Source organism: Gracilinanus agilis, chromosome 5, assembly GCF_016433145.1.
Source record: "Gracilinanus agilis isolate LMUSP501 chromosome 5, AgileGrace, whole genome shotgun sequence".
Taxonomy (NCBI): domain Eukaryota; kingdom Metazoa; phylum Chordata; class Mammalia; order Didelphimorphia; family Didelphidae; genus Gracilinanus; species Gracilinanus agilis.
Genome location: NC_058134.1, coordinates 108,256,754 through 108,272,209, shown reverse-complemented (window position 1 = coordinate 108,272,209; position 15,456 = coordinate 108,256,754). Strand labels below are relative to the sequence as shown.

The 15,456-nt window shown below is 38.0% G+C and overlaps 1 protein-coding gene across 2 annotated transcripts in view; it reads left to right on the top strand.

Annotated features, from left to right (window-relative positions):
* Positions 1-14,816, top strand: part of AGK (acylglycerol kinase) — a 113,920-nt gene extending 99,104 nt beyond the window's left edge. For both annotated transcript variants that reach the window (XM_044678155.1, XM_044678156.1), the window contains exons 12-16: positions 3,228-3,375; positions 3,886-3,983; positions 7,449-7,519; positions 11,620-11,704; positions 14,423-14,816. In XM_044678155.1, the coding sequence (XP_044534090.1) occupies positions 3,228-3,375; positions 3,886-3,983; positions 7,449-7,519; positions 11,620-11,704; positions 14,423-14,560 (540 nt within the window). In that variant the 3' untranslated portion in view covers positions 14,561-14,816. The remainder of the gene's footprint in view (positions 1-3,227; positions 3,376-3,885; positions 3,984-7,448; positions 7,520-11,619; positions 11,705-14,422) is intronic.
* The last annotated feature ends 640 nt before the right edge of the window (positions 14,817-15,456 follow it).

The following is a 15,456-nucleotide window of genomic DNA, read 5'->3' as shown; positions in this document are numbered from 1 at the left end:
CATTTTGTAGGATGGTGAAGGAAGAATCAAGATAACTAACTGGATTTTTAGATTGTAAAGTCTGGTTAGAAATAAACACTTAAAAAAATTTTTTTAGAATATTTTTCCATGGTTACATGATTCATGTTCTTTCCCTCTCCCCCAGAACACCCCTCCCCCCCATAGCCAACACAATTCCACTGGGCTTTACATGTATCATTGATCAAGACCTATTTCCATATTATTGATAGTTACAAATAGATACTTTTCTTAAGATATAGTCACAGATGGTTTTATATCAGAGGTTCCTAACCTGGACCCAGTGAACTTTATATATATATATATATATTTCAACATATTTCAATATAATTGGTTTTCTTTTTAATCCTATATATTTTATTTTTTAAATTTTTAAAAAATTTTGAATATTTTCCCATAGTTACATGTGTCACGTTCTTTCCATTTCCCCCAAACCCCACCCCACCCCAGCCGACACACAGTTCTACTGGGTTTTACATGTATCGTTGATTAAGACCTAATTCCATATTATTGATAGTTGGACTAGAGTTATTGTTTAGTGCCTGCATCCCCAATAATATTCCCATTAGCCCATGTGTTCAAGCAATTGTTTTTCTTCTGTGTTTCTCCTCCCCCAGTTCTTCCTCTGAATGTGACTAGTTTTCTTTCTTATAAATCCCTCAGCCTTGCTATGGATCCTTGCATTGCTGCTAGTATAAAAGTCCATTATGTTCGATTATACCACAGTGTATCAGTCTCTGTGTACAATGTTCTCCTGGATCTGCTCCTTTCGCTCTGCATCAATTCCTGGAGGTCATTCCAGTTCACATGGAATTTCTCCAGTTTATTATTCCTTTGAGCACAATAGTATTCCATCACCATCAGATACCACAATTTGTTCAGCCATTCCCCAATTGAAGGACATTCTCTTATTTTCCAATTTTTTGCCACCACAAAGAGTGCGACTATAAATATTTTTGTACGAGTCTTTTTCCTTATTATTTCTTTGGGGTATAATCCAAGCAGTGCTATGGCTGGATCAAAAGGCAGATAGTCTTTTAAAGCCCTTTTAGCATAGTTCCAAATTGCCATCCAGAGTGGTTGGATCAGCTCACAAACTCCACCAGCAGTGCATCAATGTCCCAATTTTGGCCCATCCCCTCCAACATTCATTACTCTCCTTTGCTGTCATTTTAGCCAATCTGCTAGGTGTGAGGTGATACCTCAGAGTTGTTTTGATTTGCATTTCTCTAATTATTAGAGATTTAGAACACTTTCTCATGTGCTTATTTATAGTTTTGATTTCTTTATCTGAAAATTGCCCATTCATGTCCCTTGCCCATTTATTGATTAGAAGATGGCTTGATTTTTTGTACAATTGATTTATCTCCTTATATATTTGAGTAATTAGACCTTTGTCCAAGTTTTTTGCTAAAAAGATTTTTTCCCCAATTTGTTGCTTCCCTTCTAATTTTGATTGCATTGGTTTTGTTTGTACAAAAATTTTTTAATTTAGTGTAATCAAAATTATTTATCTTACATTTTGTAATTTTTTTCTAGCTCTTGCTTGGTCTTGAAATCTTTCCTTTTCCAGAGATCTGACAAGTATACCATTCTGTGTTCACCTAATTTACTTAAAGTTTCCTTCTTTATATTCAAGTCATTCACCCATTCTGAATTTATCTTGGTATAGGGTGAGACGTTGGTCTAGACCTAATCTCTCCCAAACTGTTTTCCAATTTTCCCAGCAATTTTTTTCAAATAGTGGATTTTTGTCCCCAAAGCTGGGATCTTTGGGTTTATCATACACTGTCTTACTGAGGTCGTTTACCTCAAGTCTATTCCACTGATCCTCCCTTCTGTCTCTTCACCAGTACCATATTGTTTTGATGGCCACTACTTTATAGTATAGTTTAAGATCTGTTCCTGCTAGGTCCACGCACCCCTTCCCCCCCATCACATTTTTTTTCATTATTTCCCTTGATATTTTTGATCTTTTGTTCTTCCAAGTGAACTTTGTTATAGTTTTTTTCTAATTCAGTAAAAATGTTTCTTGGTAGTTTGATAGTTATGGCATTGAATAAGTAAATTAATTTGGGTAGGATTATCATTTTTATCATGCTAGCTTGTCCTACCCATGAACAATTAATGTTTTTTCAATTGTTTAGATCTAGTTTTAATTGTTTGGAAAGTGTTTTGTAGTTGTGTTCTTATAATTCCTGTGTTTGTCTTGTATTTTATGTTGTCTAGGATGATTTTAAATGGAATTTCTCTTTCTAACACTTGCTGTCCGGATGTGTTGGAAATACATATAGGAATGCTGATGACTTATGTGGGTTTATTTTGTATCCTGCAATTTGATTATTTCCACTAGCTTTTTAGTTGATTCTCTAGGATTCTTTAAGTGGATCATCATATCTACAAAGAGTGATAGCTTGATCTCATTGCCTATTTTAATACTTCCAATTTCTTTTTCTTCTCTAATTGCTACTGCTAGTGTTTCTGGTACCATGTTAAATAAGAGAGGTGATAGTGGGCATCCTTGTTTAACTCCTGATCTTATTGGGAAGGCTTCTAATTTATCCCCATTGCATATGATGCTTGCTGATGGTTTTAAATATATAGTGTTTCATATTTTTAGGAAAGGGCCTTCTATTCCTATACTTTCTAGTATTTTCATTAGGAATGAGTGTTGTATTTTGTCAAAGGCTTTTTCTGCATCTGTTGAGAAAATCATGTCATTTTTGTTCGTTTGCTTGTTAATATGGTCAATTATATGGATAATTTTCCTAATATTGAACCATCTCCCACCTGATCATAATGAATAACCTTCAATTAAATATTGTTGATATAACTTAATAGTTATGTTTTTATCAGCATCTGTATAACTGAATTTTGTGTTTGTTATGGAATGGCTCACTCTACATGCTTAGTACTATTTGTTTGTTGTTTTCTTGGTGTATAACCTTCATAGTTTTCACTTTCTAAAAGGAAAGTCTGGCAAGCATTAAGTTGTTGGTCCAAAGGAAAAATTTCTTAAATCTCTTTGTGATGAAGAGTTAGCTCTAAGCATTCAGTCTTCAGATTTTGTGTACGGACACAAATTTCACAGGGAGGAAAGAGAGATTGTTAGCTTTCCAGGACATAGCTAGACAAATCTTATTTCACTGCCTAACATCTCCCAGAAGTTGAAATTGGCAACATTTTTTTTAATCTTCATGTTAATTTAGGAATGGCCTCAGACACATCAGGCCTCCATCATGTATGTGGGACCCACTGAGAGACCACCCAGTGAACCTGAAGAGAAGCCTCCTAGGCCTGCTTTATACAAGAGAATATTTCGAAGGCTTGCATCATACTGGACACGTTCTCAGAATGGTGAGCAGGATATTGAAAGGACTGGGATACCCTCACTATTAAAACTGCCCTCAAACAGTTTCTCCAATCAATTAACAAGCATTTATGATGTGTCCACTATGTACCAGGCATTATACTGGGGGTGAGGGATACAAATAGAGTAAAAGATCCCTTCAAAGGTCATTTGGTTCATCCTCTTCTTCCAGTAATGCCAGGATTCAGAACTGCCCAATGCCCAATGCTTGTTATTAAGAACCTTTTTTGCATGGAAAAGAATGGAGGTTCTCTATTCATTTTGCTGCTGCTCTTGGTTAGAATGTTTCCTGCATGGATCTTCCACCTTGGTCCTGGCTCTCCTCTGTGTATTAAGAGGTATGCAATAAATAAAGCAGAGGTAGAGAGTGAGCAGAAAGACTGGGGAGGCAGAATTAAGTGGAGCTGAGCAGCTGATGGCCCCAGTCATTTATTTTGCATTGGTAGTAGTGGAACACTAATGGAAGTAATTGACCTGTGCCTAATGGATTCACGCAGCCATCCCCCAGAAGAGAGAGCCAGAGGTCTGGAACGAAGTGCAGTTGTCCACCCTGGAGTTATCCATCACGACCCGGAACAGTCAACCTGACCTGACGGTAAGAGGGTCATATTATAAATCACAATTTTCTGTCATTGGTTTTTCTGCAACTCAAGTGTTTTGATTTGTGCCATGTAAATGAGTGAAGGGATAAAGGATAGCAATCAGGAGGGGAGAACAGGGCAGACTGAGGGGATGATGAGATGCCAGTGAGTCACAGAATGTCAGATATGAAAGAAACCTCAGAGAACCTGGAATTTAATTTCTTCATTTTCTAGATGACAAAGCTGAGGCCCAAGGAGGTGAGGTTTCTTAAGTAGCTTTGTTTCCAGGATTCAAATCAACTCATTTCCATTCCGATTATCTTCCTACCATACTATAGTGCTTCATATGTTTGTTTTCAAGTTTCTTGGATTCTAGTAAAGAATTTGACCCTGAAAACACTGGTTTTGAGCAGTTGTCTTCAGTTTTTCTGCCCTTGAGATCACTTTGACAGAGCATAAGGCCTTGTGGACTATCAGCCCCATCAATTTACTCTCGTCAGTATAAATTTTAAAACATAATTTTATGTGATTTGTATTTTGGATCCAGTCCAAGGTCATAGATTGAATATTAAAAGTCACTGGTTTAGAAAGTTCCAATATTATTGTTAAAGTACCTTGGTTTTTTTTTATATTGGTGAACTAATAGAAAAAGCATGTCCTCTGTGTCACTTGATGTGATGGATGGATCTATTAGCATCATAGATGACTCACATGCAAAAAAACCCAGTGATGTCCCAAACTAGTTATCCCTTCCATAAATTGGCAGGTACAGACAAAGAGTGGAGGAAAGCATGATCAGGATACTTGTGGGAGGCCAATAAGAGAAACAGAGTCTCAAATAGATACTTTTATCTGGATCCCATCAAAAGCTATTCTGCTAATCAGAGCCAGACAGGATGGGCTATCTAAGATAAAAATTTTGACTCCTCTTTTGACCTCTTTTATGATCCACACCTTTTCTTATTGGAAAAGCATTATAGTCTTATTGGAAAAATTCAAGTCCTTAGCAAACCAACAGTCAAGAGGTTAACATTCCCACCTTTGGTCAGGAATACAGCTGCTGGATTTCAAAAGTAGTTTGAGATAGTCAAGGCCGAAAATTCAGGGACTTCCCAACCTAGCAAAATATTCCCAGACTTAGCTTGCTTATACTCAGGTAGCTGAAAGTCCAGCCTGGTTCTTGTCTTCACCTTGAAGCTTCTGAAGCCTCTGTGTATTGTCTAAGAGGTAATTGCAATTTCTGCGCAGCTGTAAAACTCTCCCTGTTCTTCTGGGTGAAAGGGATTTTGAATTTTCATATACAATAAACTTGTGACTCAATGGCACTTCGGAGAAGCCAGCTATGAGTTAACAATCAGGATCGTCCCCCCGTGTCCCCTACTTTCTTATCAACTAAACCATCCTTATCAGATTATCTGGAGATGAAGAAGTAGCTTTCAACAGATACTAACTTTTCTTTTTTCTAATTTTTTTTTAAACCTTTACCTTCTGTCTTAGAAACAATACTGTATATTGTTTCTAAGGCAGAAGAGAATGGTAAGGGCTAGGCAGTGGGGGTTAAGTGACTTGCCCAGGGTCACACAACTGGGAAGGTCTGAGGCCAGATTTGAACTCGGGACCTCCCATCTCTGGGCCTGGGTCTCAATCCACTGAGCCACCCAGCTGCCCCCAGGATACTAACATTTTAAAGAATTGAACACTTTTGTTGAATAAAACAAGTTAATCATATAAAGAGTAGAAGAGCAGAGTAGGGAAGAGTAGAAAATAATCCTATTTCTATCTGGATGTGCTACATAACCATTTAGAGGATGTTTTCACTTTTTATCATATTTGTCTTTACCTTTATAAATGTTTGGTATTAGAATCTGAGGAGAAAGAGAGGTGTCATCAAGATCTAGACAACACATTTGTTTGTTTATAATAACTTGAACCTTAATTGTAATTTGAATCTTAAGTTAAAATTAGGCAGAGGAAGAGGAGAAGAGTCCTAGGGTGAAGATGTAATAGCCATTCTTGTATAAACTATCTAAGAAAAGCTGATTAATCACAAAAAGTAAAACAAGTCAGTGCAGCTTAAGTTTTAAATATTCCTGAGTACTCTGTCACCATTCTCCTAGCCTCTCAAGCAGAGCTGATAGTGAACTTGTGGTTCTGCCCAAGTTGCCATTGTGAACAGATTATAAATTGCCATTGCAAAGCTCAGTGATATTTGTTAAATCTGATGTGTAATGTCACGATCTCAAAGCTGCTGGGTAGAGAGGCTTCACTGGTGATTCTAGACACCATCCCAGTCTTGTCATTTCTGCTATAGCAATTGCCAATAGAAGCAGAGAGCCATCTCCCACTTCATGAGACCCACCATTCCTGATCAAAGCTTTTGTCAGCCTAAAGCATTCAGGCTGGTCAGGAAGAATCAAGACTAGGAGTCTAATGATATAGGAATACATCAGGTTTTATAGGTTAGGTGAGTAAAAGGTTGTGTTCCATAGGAGTGAATGGGATTGGATGGTTCAGTTGGATATCTTGGGTCAAACAGGCAAGGACCTAGAGTTCAAAGAAAACAAGTTACTGCATAAGGGTCAAATTCTGAACCAGATTGTCAAGAGCTACATTACCCTGGGCAAGTCACTTATTTAAGCCTTTAGTTTCCTCATCTGTAAAATGGAAATAACAATATCTATATCAGAGGTTCTTAGTAGGCTCAAATGAAGTCATATATGTAAAGCACTTTGCAAACCTTTAAAGGGTAATATAAATTATTATTGTTGTGGTTATTGTTATAGCCTTGTTATAAATGATGACCTCCTAAATACTTCCCAACTAACTTGGGATAGGTAAACAGGAATTAAACTAAGGGTCACTCAAACAATATGTTAACTAGAAGAAAGTAGACCATAGGCCTACTCTATATTATGGTGACTGGAATTGTTTCACACAGAGAGAGCTAGGCTTCCACTACTGGCCATTGAATTCCCATGAATTTATTACCTGCAGGTTGTAGAAAAAGAGGCCTGAAAAAGCCAAACACATCCTCAGACATCATTTCTTTCCTCTTATAAGTTACATTGTACACCTTGTATGTGGCTGTCTATATAATGGCATCAGTAAAAATGGAGAATCTAAAAAACATTACTGTGGCATAAAAGTGACTAGATTGGCCTAAGAATCAGGAAAGCAAAAGTGAAAATAAGAATCTCTAAAGAAAGAAGCCACAAACAGTAGTTTCTCAGCGTTAGAACGTGAGCCTCTGCCTACCAGACTGAAAGATCCATGAGAACAAGAACCATTTCCTGTCTAAACTTCTTATCTTCTTCCTTCCCTTGAAATAAGGCATTCCTTACATTTGACATTTATTAAAGCCTTACTGAATTGAATTGAACCCCTTTGGTCATTAACAATCTAGGGATAACATCCAGGCTAAATTCTATTAGCTGCACTGTGAGAAACACTAATAAGAGTTTTTTGACTCTCTTTCTCAGGGCACAGAAGATTTTATGAACATTTGCATTGAGCCAGATACAGTCAGTAAAAGTGACTTCATAAGTATAGGGTAAGTACAAAAGAAAAGACTGGTTTGGGGAGTGAAGGAGGTGTTAGGCTTGGGACTCTCAGCGCCCTCCAAATTCACCACTGTCTATTTGAGGATTAAAATACACCATCTGGTGAAGGAGATGTCTTTTTTTCTTTGACTTGGATTTCAGGCTAACTTTTCAGATTGGACTAAGTTGCATGGTTCCTCCACCACCACCTTGAGGCTTCTCTACTTTCTTTCCTTTATGGGCAAATCATATGTACTTCATACTAGCTTTATCTTTTAACCCACAAGGAAAATGAGAGAATTTAATGGCCATCTTTCCTTTTTCATTTCTCAGGATTTTAATCAATCAATGATCAAGCATTTAGTAAATGCCTGCTTTGAACCAGGGGTTTCATTAGGCACTGTAGACATAAAGCCAGAAGTAAAGCATGTCCCTGCCTTAGGTCTCTTCTTGGAGCTTATGTTCCAACAGAGAAGGCACCATGCCTCTGTATATGTAAAACATACCAAGTAGATAAAAGAGAACTTGGGGGGAAGGGGGGAGCAGAGGTAGAAGACACCAGCTGCTAGAGATTAGAAAAGGCCTTGTGAAGATTCTTTGAGCCCTGCCTGGCCCTTGGATCTCAAAACCTTCCCTGAGCTTCCACTGCAGAACTGCTGGTCTTGATTGCAGCTAGTGTTCCTGGGCTAGGCTTTCCCTGCCACTTGGTTAGTTTTCATTCTCAGTGCTCCCTCTACTGCCTGTAGAAGGGAGAAGTACATTCAGCTGTGGCAGGGTCCCCATGGTTACTGTTGTATTCACGACCCTCAGCAGTGTAGCCAGGAGGGCCTCCCTTGAGTGAGCTCCATCCTGCAGTCAGTGCAGAATTCTCAGATCCCAGGTACAGCCTTGGTTTTATCTGCTGTAAATGTTGCCAGTGAAAAATGCTTTTTGCTTTCCCAAACAATTGACAGAAGCTACAATTTCTATTGTAGGTATTGTCACTGAGGCCAGATGATGGTAAAATCTTTTCTAAGTCTGTCATCTAGAGACAGGACTAATCTTCTCATCTGATCAATTAATTCTGTTGTGTCAGGCTTTATCTTATACAACTTAAGGACAGGAGTAGATCACTGTGATGGTATGGTTCTGTTGTGTGTTTGTGGATTTTTTTAGGGGATTGGAAGAAAGAATCATGGGTCTTGCTGGGCTCCTCCAAAAAGGGGTGTTTTATCTTTACTAGGACCTGTGAAGACAGAAATAGGTAAAGAGGGATAGATCTTAGACCTGTGATTTCATTGATAAAGAGAACTCTCAGGTGAGAAAATGATACTTTTTGCAGCTTTTCTGCAAGTTAGTCTTAGAGAGTTGCCTAGGACACTGAAAGATTAAATGATTTGCCCAGAGTCACATAGCCAGCATATGTCAGTGGTGGCCCTTTGAACATGAGTCTTTCTGATTCTGAAGTTAGCTGTCTAGCCACTCTTCCAGCAAAAGATATAGTCATGGGGGGCAGCTGGGTGGCTCAGTGGATTATAAGACAGAAGGTAAGGGTTTAAAAAAAAGATATAGGCATTGTTTAAAAAAAGGAAGGCGAAGGGGCAGCTGGGTAGCTCAGTGGATTGAGAGTCAGGCCTAGAGACGGGAGGTCCGAGGTTCAAATCTGGCCTCAGACACTTCCCAGCTGTGTGACCCTGGGCAAGTCACTTGACCCCCATTGCCCACCCTTACCACTCTTCCACCTAAGAGCCAATACACAGAAGTTAAGGGTTTAAAAAAAAAATTTAAAAAAAAAAAAAAAGGAAGGAGAGAGAGAGAGAGAGAGAGAGAGAGAGAGAGAGAGAGAGAGAGTGCATTACTTTCTAAAAGACATGAAGAATCATATGGTTTTAAATGAGAAAAGTTTGACAGGCCATATTTTATACCAAGACTCCTTTTCATCTGGCTTGTGGAATCAGTTCTCCTTTTTTATGGCCACTCCCTCTTATCAAGAAAGGCTTCATTGCTTTTATGATCTCCACTTAAAATCCACAGCATAGTTTGAGCCAAAGAGCCAGGAGTCCCAGGTTTTCTCTTCATTCTGCTACTATATATCTTGAGAAAATAATGAACATTTCTGAGTTTCCATATCCTTATCTGTAAGATAATAGGGAAGTAGGGGGATGAGAAGGTCTTCAGGTCCTTACAGCTCCAAAATTCTGATTCTAAATTAATTTAGAAGGGCTAAAGAAAATATAATTTATCCTCAATTTGTATCTTTGTTGTCTTGAAGTATTACTCATATAATTATGTGTTTTACTTAATTAGAAGAAGAATATTGAAAAAGAGAAAGGGTTTAAGAGATTTTTTTTTGGTTTTCATATTTGAATTCTTTTAGTCAGGGTTGTACTCAAAGGGTCATTAGTTTGGTAAGAAATCTAAGATTACTAAGCCAGAACCTGTATTTCAACTACAATGTCACATCTACATTGTCTTTACTGGTAAGAAAGAAATATTTCCCCTTTTCTTAAAGTCACAAGATTTCTGCCGGAATTTGTCAGATTTCTGTCCCCTGTTCTGGTTTCTCCTATTTTTCTGTTATCCCCTTCATCCCTGTCCCCTCCATAGTTACCATTCAGATTTTAAGATTATTTGCTTCCCAAGAGTTACTAAGTCATTACATGATTTCCCTGAAACACTTTCTCCTGAGATCCAGGCTTTCAGCCTAGGTTGTATATATCATACAATGCCTTGTTTATCTGCCCACAGGCTAGTGACCCTATAGCAGAAGAGATTCAAGATCTGTTAACCAGTTTTTTGCATGTGTTATTTCTTATTAGGTAAAATATCTGTTTATTTATTTATTTTTTTGGCTAACTACAAGGGAAATAGCATCCAGTGCATCTGAATAATCAATAGTGGAAAAGATAGAATAATATCTGAGTGCTTCAGAATTTTTTTTTTATTTAGTGAAGGCTTTTTACATTTAAAGATCTAATATTATAGCAAAAAGACTCAGAAATAAACATTAAATTGATACTCTTACACTTTTTATCTTTTCGCCATCTCTTAAAGAATTTCATATTTAGTGCTTCTGCCTTTGACTTGCCTAGTTGATTTGGGGGATTTGATGACCATTTAGTTTAGATGGAGTACTAGACTCAGACATTGAATTTTTCTATCATATTAATGTGAAGATGAGAAATTACCACCTCATTCAATGGGAAACAGCATTGGAGTTAGAAACTGAGACCTGGGGAAGCTAAGTGACTTCCCTAAGGTTATATTCAAGGAGTAACCACCACAGGCAAGATATGAACTCAGGTCCAACTCCAGAGCCTTTGCTGTCTACACTATACCAAGCTAAATTTGACCTTAAAGATAATAAGGAGCCACTGGACTCCCTATTGATGAGAGCTTGGCAGCTCTGAGGAGGATAGATTGAAGAAGTCAGAAGGATATAACAATTGCCCAAATGAGAGGTTGAAGGCACTTGATGCAACATGACCCTGGACAAATCATTTAATCTCCTTAAGCCTCTATGTCCCCATCTGTAAAGTGAAGGTGTTTGGACAATTCACTTCAGTGTTATTTGTAAATCTTAAAGCATTATATAAATGTGATTTCCCATTATTACAATACAGATGAAAGCATTTGTAGATTTATGTTTATATGGTATATGGTATTCTTAGCAGTTCTCAGATGAACATTTGATTTAGAATAAAAATTGACTTTTGATTCAGAATTAAAGTGTGGCATAAGCAATGATGAAAACTGGAGAGGTTGAGTTTACAACACATCTTTATTCCATCTTATAACTTTCCTTTTAGATTATTTAAAGAACTCAGGCCATAAACAGAAGCAATACCACTTAGAAATAAGGAACTAATCCTTGGTGTAATGCAGTCATGTTTTCTCACAGAGGCTTTGGCAACTTGTCCTGTTTCTAAGTCTCCAGAGCTGAGTGAGAGTCTGTGTCTGAAATGGGAGATGGGTCACTTTAGACTTTCTTTGACTGGTAGCAGTTCAGTTTGGGAACTTTCTCTCTTTTGCTTTTGTGTTCTTGGGCCCTGTCTCTAACCAGAGTCTACTCCTTCACTGCACTGTAAATTCCTAATGGCAGTTCTAAGCTTGCTTTTTCCTACTTCAACAGAAGTCAGAAGATGAGAGATCCTCTTTTGCATCCTGAAGGCTCCGAGTACCTCCAGGCCAGCCAATGTACATTGGTTCTTCCTGAGGTAAGAGATTGCCAGTAGCAAGCTTCAATCATTTGTCTTTTCACTCCTTTGAGGCAACATGGAGTAATGGAATCAGCACTCATTTGGGGCTGAAAGACTTGGATTCAAATTCCAACCTTGATATTGACTAGATGTGTGAAGAAAGGCAGGACCCCCTGAATGTTCTAATCCATTAAATGTGAGTAATAGTACGTGTAGCCTTTTTACAGAGTTATTGTTTATTAGGAAAATTACATTGCAAAATATAAAGCACTCTAGGAATGCAAGTTCTCGTTCTTATTCTTCCTTGAGATTGAGGCATTTGCAAAGATCCTTGCCTCCATCATTGAAGATCCTTCTCTCTTTCTTAGAGAGTACAAGGAAAAGTCACTTCCAAGGTCAGATTTGGTATTTGCTTCCTGGGGGATTTTTATTTCTTTAAATAGGTTTTCCTGAACTTTCAGGACCTCAGCAATAGATGCTGAGAATTTATAATCATGTTTACAATAAAAAAAAAAAATAGTGGGAGATGACCCTTCTACCAAGCGGCATGTTAAAAGAATTCCCCCCCAGGTCACATAGAATTCCATTATAGAGAATTATTGGAACAACAAAGTACACTTTGTCATTATTGTCTAAAACACTTCTGGTTCATCCATTTCATTATCCTCCAGTAAAAATATTACACCTCAAAATTGACTCACATGTAATAATAATAGCTTTCATCTGTATTCCATGTAATTTCATTAAAATTGGGACTTCTTACATTCATCTATGCCTTCTTTATCCTATATAACTTACCCATGGCCTCCCTGAAGCCCTCCACAGAGGAAGGGGTGAGGTGTCACCAACATGCTGAGGCCCTTCCCCAAGTGTAGGTCTCTTGATGTTGTCCGATATATATATGAACTTGCTATGTAGCATCATGTGTAACAACACTGACAAGATGGCCTGTGTTTGTGGGAGAAGCTCAGGTTTGTTAAAAACACTACCCAGTGTCCCTAAAGTTCTGAGCAGAGTTCACTATCCATCCTCAGTGTCCATAACATTTATGCTGTTGGAATAGAGGCATAGACTGACCATTGAACTGTACCTCATACTTTTAACAAGTCATCCTCATCTATTTAGTTTTCCTATATTAATATGCAAAGCTTTTTTCTGAATGATAACTGACCCATCTTAAGGTCTACAGTGGCTTGATGCACGCATTGTAATGGCATCTGTAAACAGAAAGATCTTAAGGACCATACCATTAATGGGGAATCCCTCTTCCATTTGTACTCTACACTGGACATCCTCTTTGATGGTAGCAAATACATTTGTCATGCATGTCTCTATGTTTTATGTTTCACCTAATAATTGAAGAGTTATGGAACAAAGTTACCTATATTATGACGTCTGTAATGAAATTTTGTATGATTTTGGCATGGTACATGGGATATACCCTATTGGAAGAGAGCTTTGTTCTATCAACTCTATTGGTTTTTTTTTTTTAAATAGCCAATATCATCCAAATTCCCTTATTCATTTGCTACCTATCAGTGCCAACGGCAAATGAAAATAAAGTTGGAGTTGCCTCAGCTTCAAGTTATAGTCTCATTTTTGTTCTTTGCATGCTGAAAATACTTCTTTTCTTCAAAATACTATAAATGTAACACCTTAAAAATTTTAGCACAATTGTGTGACTTAAGTAAATACACTTATTTTATGCCTATTCCTCAGGTAAATTGGGACTCATGGAACTAACTTGTCTAAGATCAGAACTAATAAATATCAGACTAAGCACTTTAACACAGTCCTTCTGACTCCCACGACCTATGTACTTCCCTCAAACAGCTGATACCTTTTTTTATTGGAGGGAGACTTTGTTTTTCAACCTGGAAAGATGAAAATGTTAAGGGAGTATTTAGAAGCTTTTTATATCATGAAGAATTTGGATAAAGTAGAAATCACTCAGTTGTATTTCCTCCTAGGTACCCAGCACTTGGCATTAATCAGAGAAATCTGCCCTTGTTCATTATATTTTAGGATCCTAGAACTAGAGAACAAACCCTAAAAATTGAAACAATACAACTTTATAACTGGTCAAAACTGGTTATAATCGGTATAATCAGTAACAAAAGTAACAGAAACCATATGAGTATCTTAATAGGTGCAGAAAAAGCCTCTGACAAAATACAATACCTATTTCTTATAAAAATATTAGAAAATATTGGAATAAAAGGAGCTTTCCTTAAAGTGATAAACAGCACTATCTAAAACCGTCAGCAAGCATTTTCTGTAATGGGGATAAGCTGGAAGCCTTCCCAATACATTTGAGGGTGAAACAAGGATGCCCATTATTACTACTATTTAATATTGTTCTAGAACTGCTAGCAATAGCAATGAACAGAAAAAGAAATTGAAGGAATTAGAATAGGCAATAAAGAAACAAAACTATCTCTTTGCAGTGAACTCCAGAGAATCAACTAATACCTGGTCAAAAGTAGCCTATGGACAGTAACAAACTTCCAGAAATTCTCCCCTCTACTTGAGGCCAGACCTATATCCACCTGAGTGGGGACGGAGGATACATAGATGAGTGTGAGAAAGAAAACTCTTTTTCATGACGTGCTCAGGGTGCTGAGGTACATTCCTCCTCATGTGAATTTTGGAACACAATTGTACTGCCATGCCATGTTGTTTTGATCTAGTACTATGACTATTTGAACTCTTCTCTGGGATTCCTCTTTTCTATAGGGAACAGAAGGGTCCTTCAGCATTGACAGTGAGGAGTACGAAGCCATGCGTGTGGAGGTGACACTGCTCCCCAAGAAACTCCAGTTCTTTTGTGACCCACGACGGAGGGAGCAGATGCTCCAGGTGCCTGTGCAGTGACCATGGACAAGAGCATGAAGTCTGCTCTTTTTGAGGAGCATAGGGCATTGGATGAAGGTCAGGCTGTGCTCTGCTACCACTTCTGGGGCCAGAAGTGGGACCAAGGAAGCCAAACCACACTCTGAATACTAGTACCATGCCATTTTGGGAGCTACTTCTTGTGAAAAGTGTCCCTTGGAGCATCCCAGAATGTCCTGTTTACTAACACTTATGTAGCCAGCTTCCATTAAAGTGTGCTTCAATCTTTGTCTCAACAGTCTGCCGTCTTGGATGTTGGTTTCCCCATGATGTAGATCTTAACTTCTTTCAAGGAATGTCTTACACTGACAAATAGCAAATGTTAAAGTGGAAAAGGACAAGGGTATCTCTTACATCCAATCACAGAAGTGCTTTTCTGTTTCAACATAAGGTGACCCTTCTTTATCAAAGCAATGCCAGTGGAATGGAAGCTCAGTCGGGTCCTACCAAGCTGGAAAGGTTTAAGTATGGGTGTGATAGCAGATTCTGCTTCTCCTTTCTGGGGCCAGTCTGGCCATCTAAGCCCAAAGGGTCATCCTCATCTTCGCTGAAGGACAACTTTTTCAGCCACCTTTCATCACCCACAGTAGTATTTAGTCATAGAGGGGTTTTTACTTAGTGGGAGCATTACATATCCTTCAAATACTAAAGTCACTCCCTTTAGGAACCCTTGGATCTTTTCCCTAGAGGCTTTTTCTATTTCCCAGTACCTCTTGAGGAGACACCCTTGTTTGCAAGCCCCCAATTTTATTTTGTCTTGACTTTGGCTCTGCCTTAACAGAAACACATATATAGTGGCTTCTCCCTAAAGTTAGAATATGACACTGTGATGCACTTAATTTTGAACCTTTGAATGAATATAAGATCACCCCCTGAAA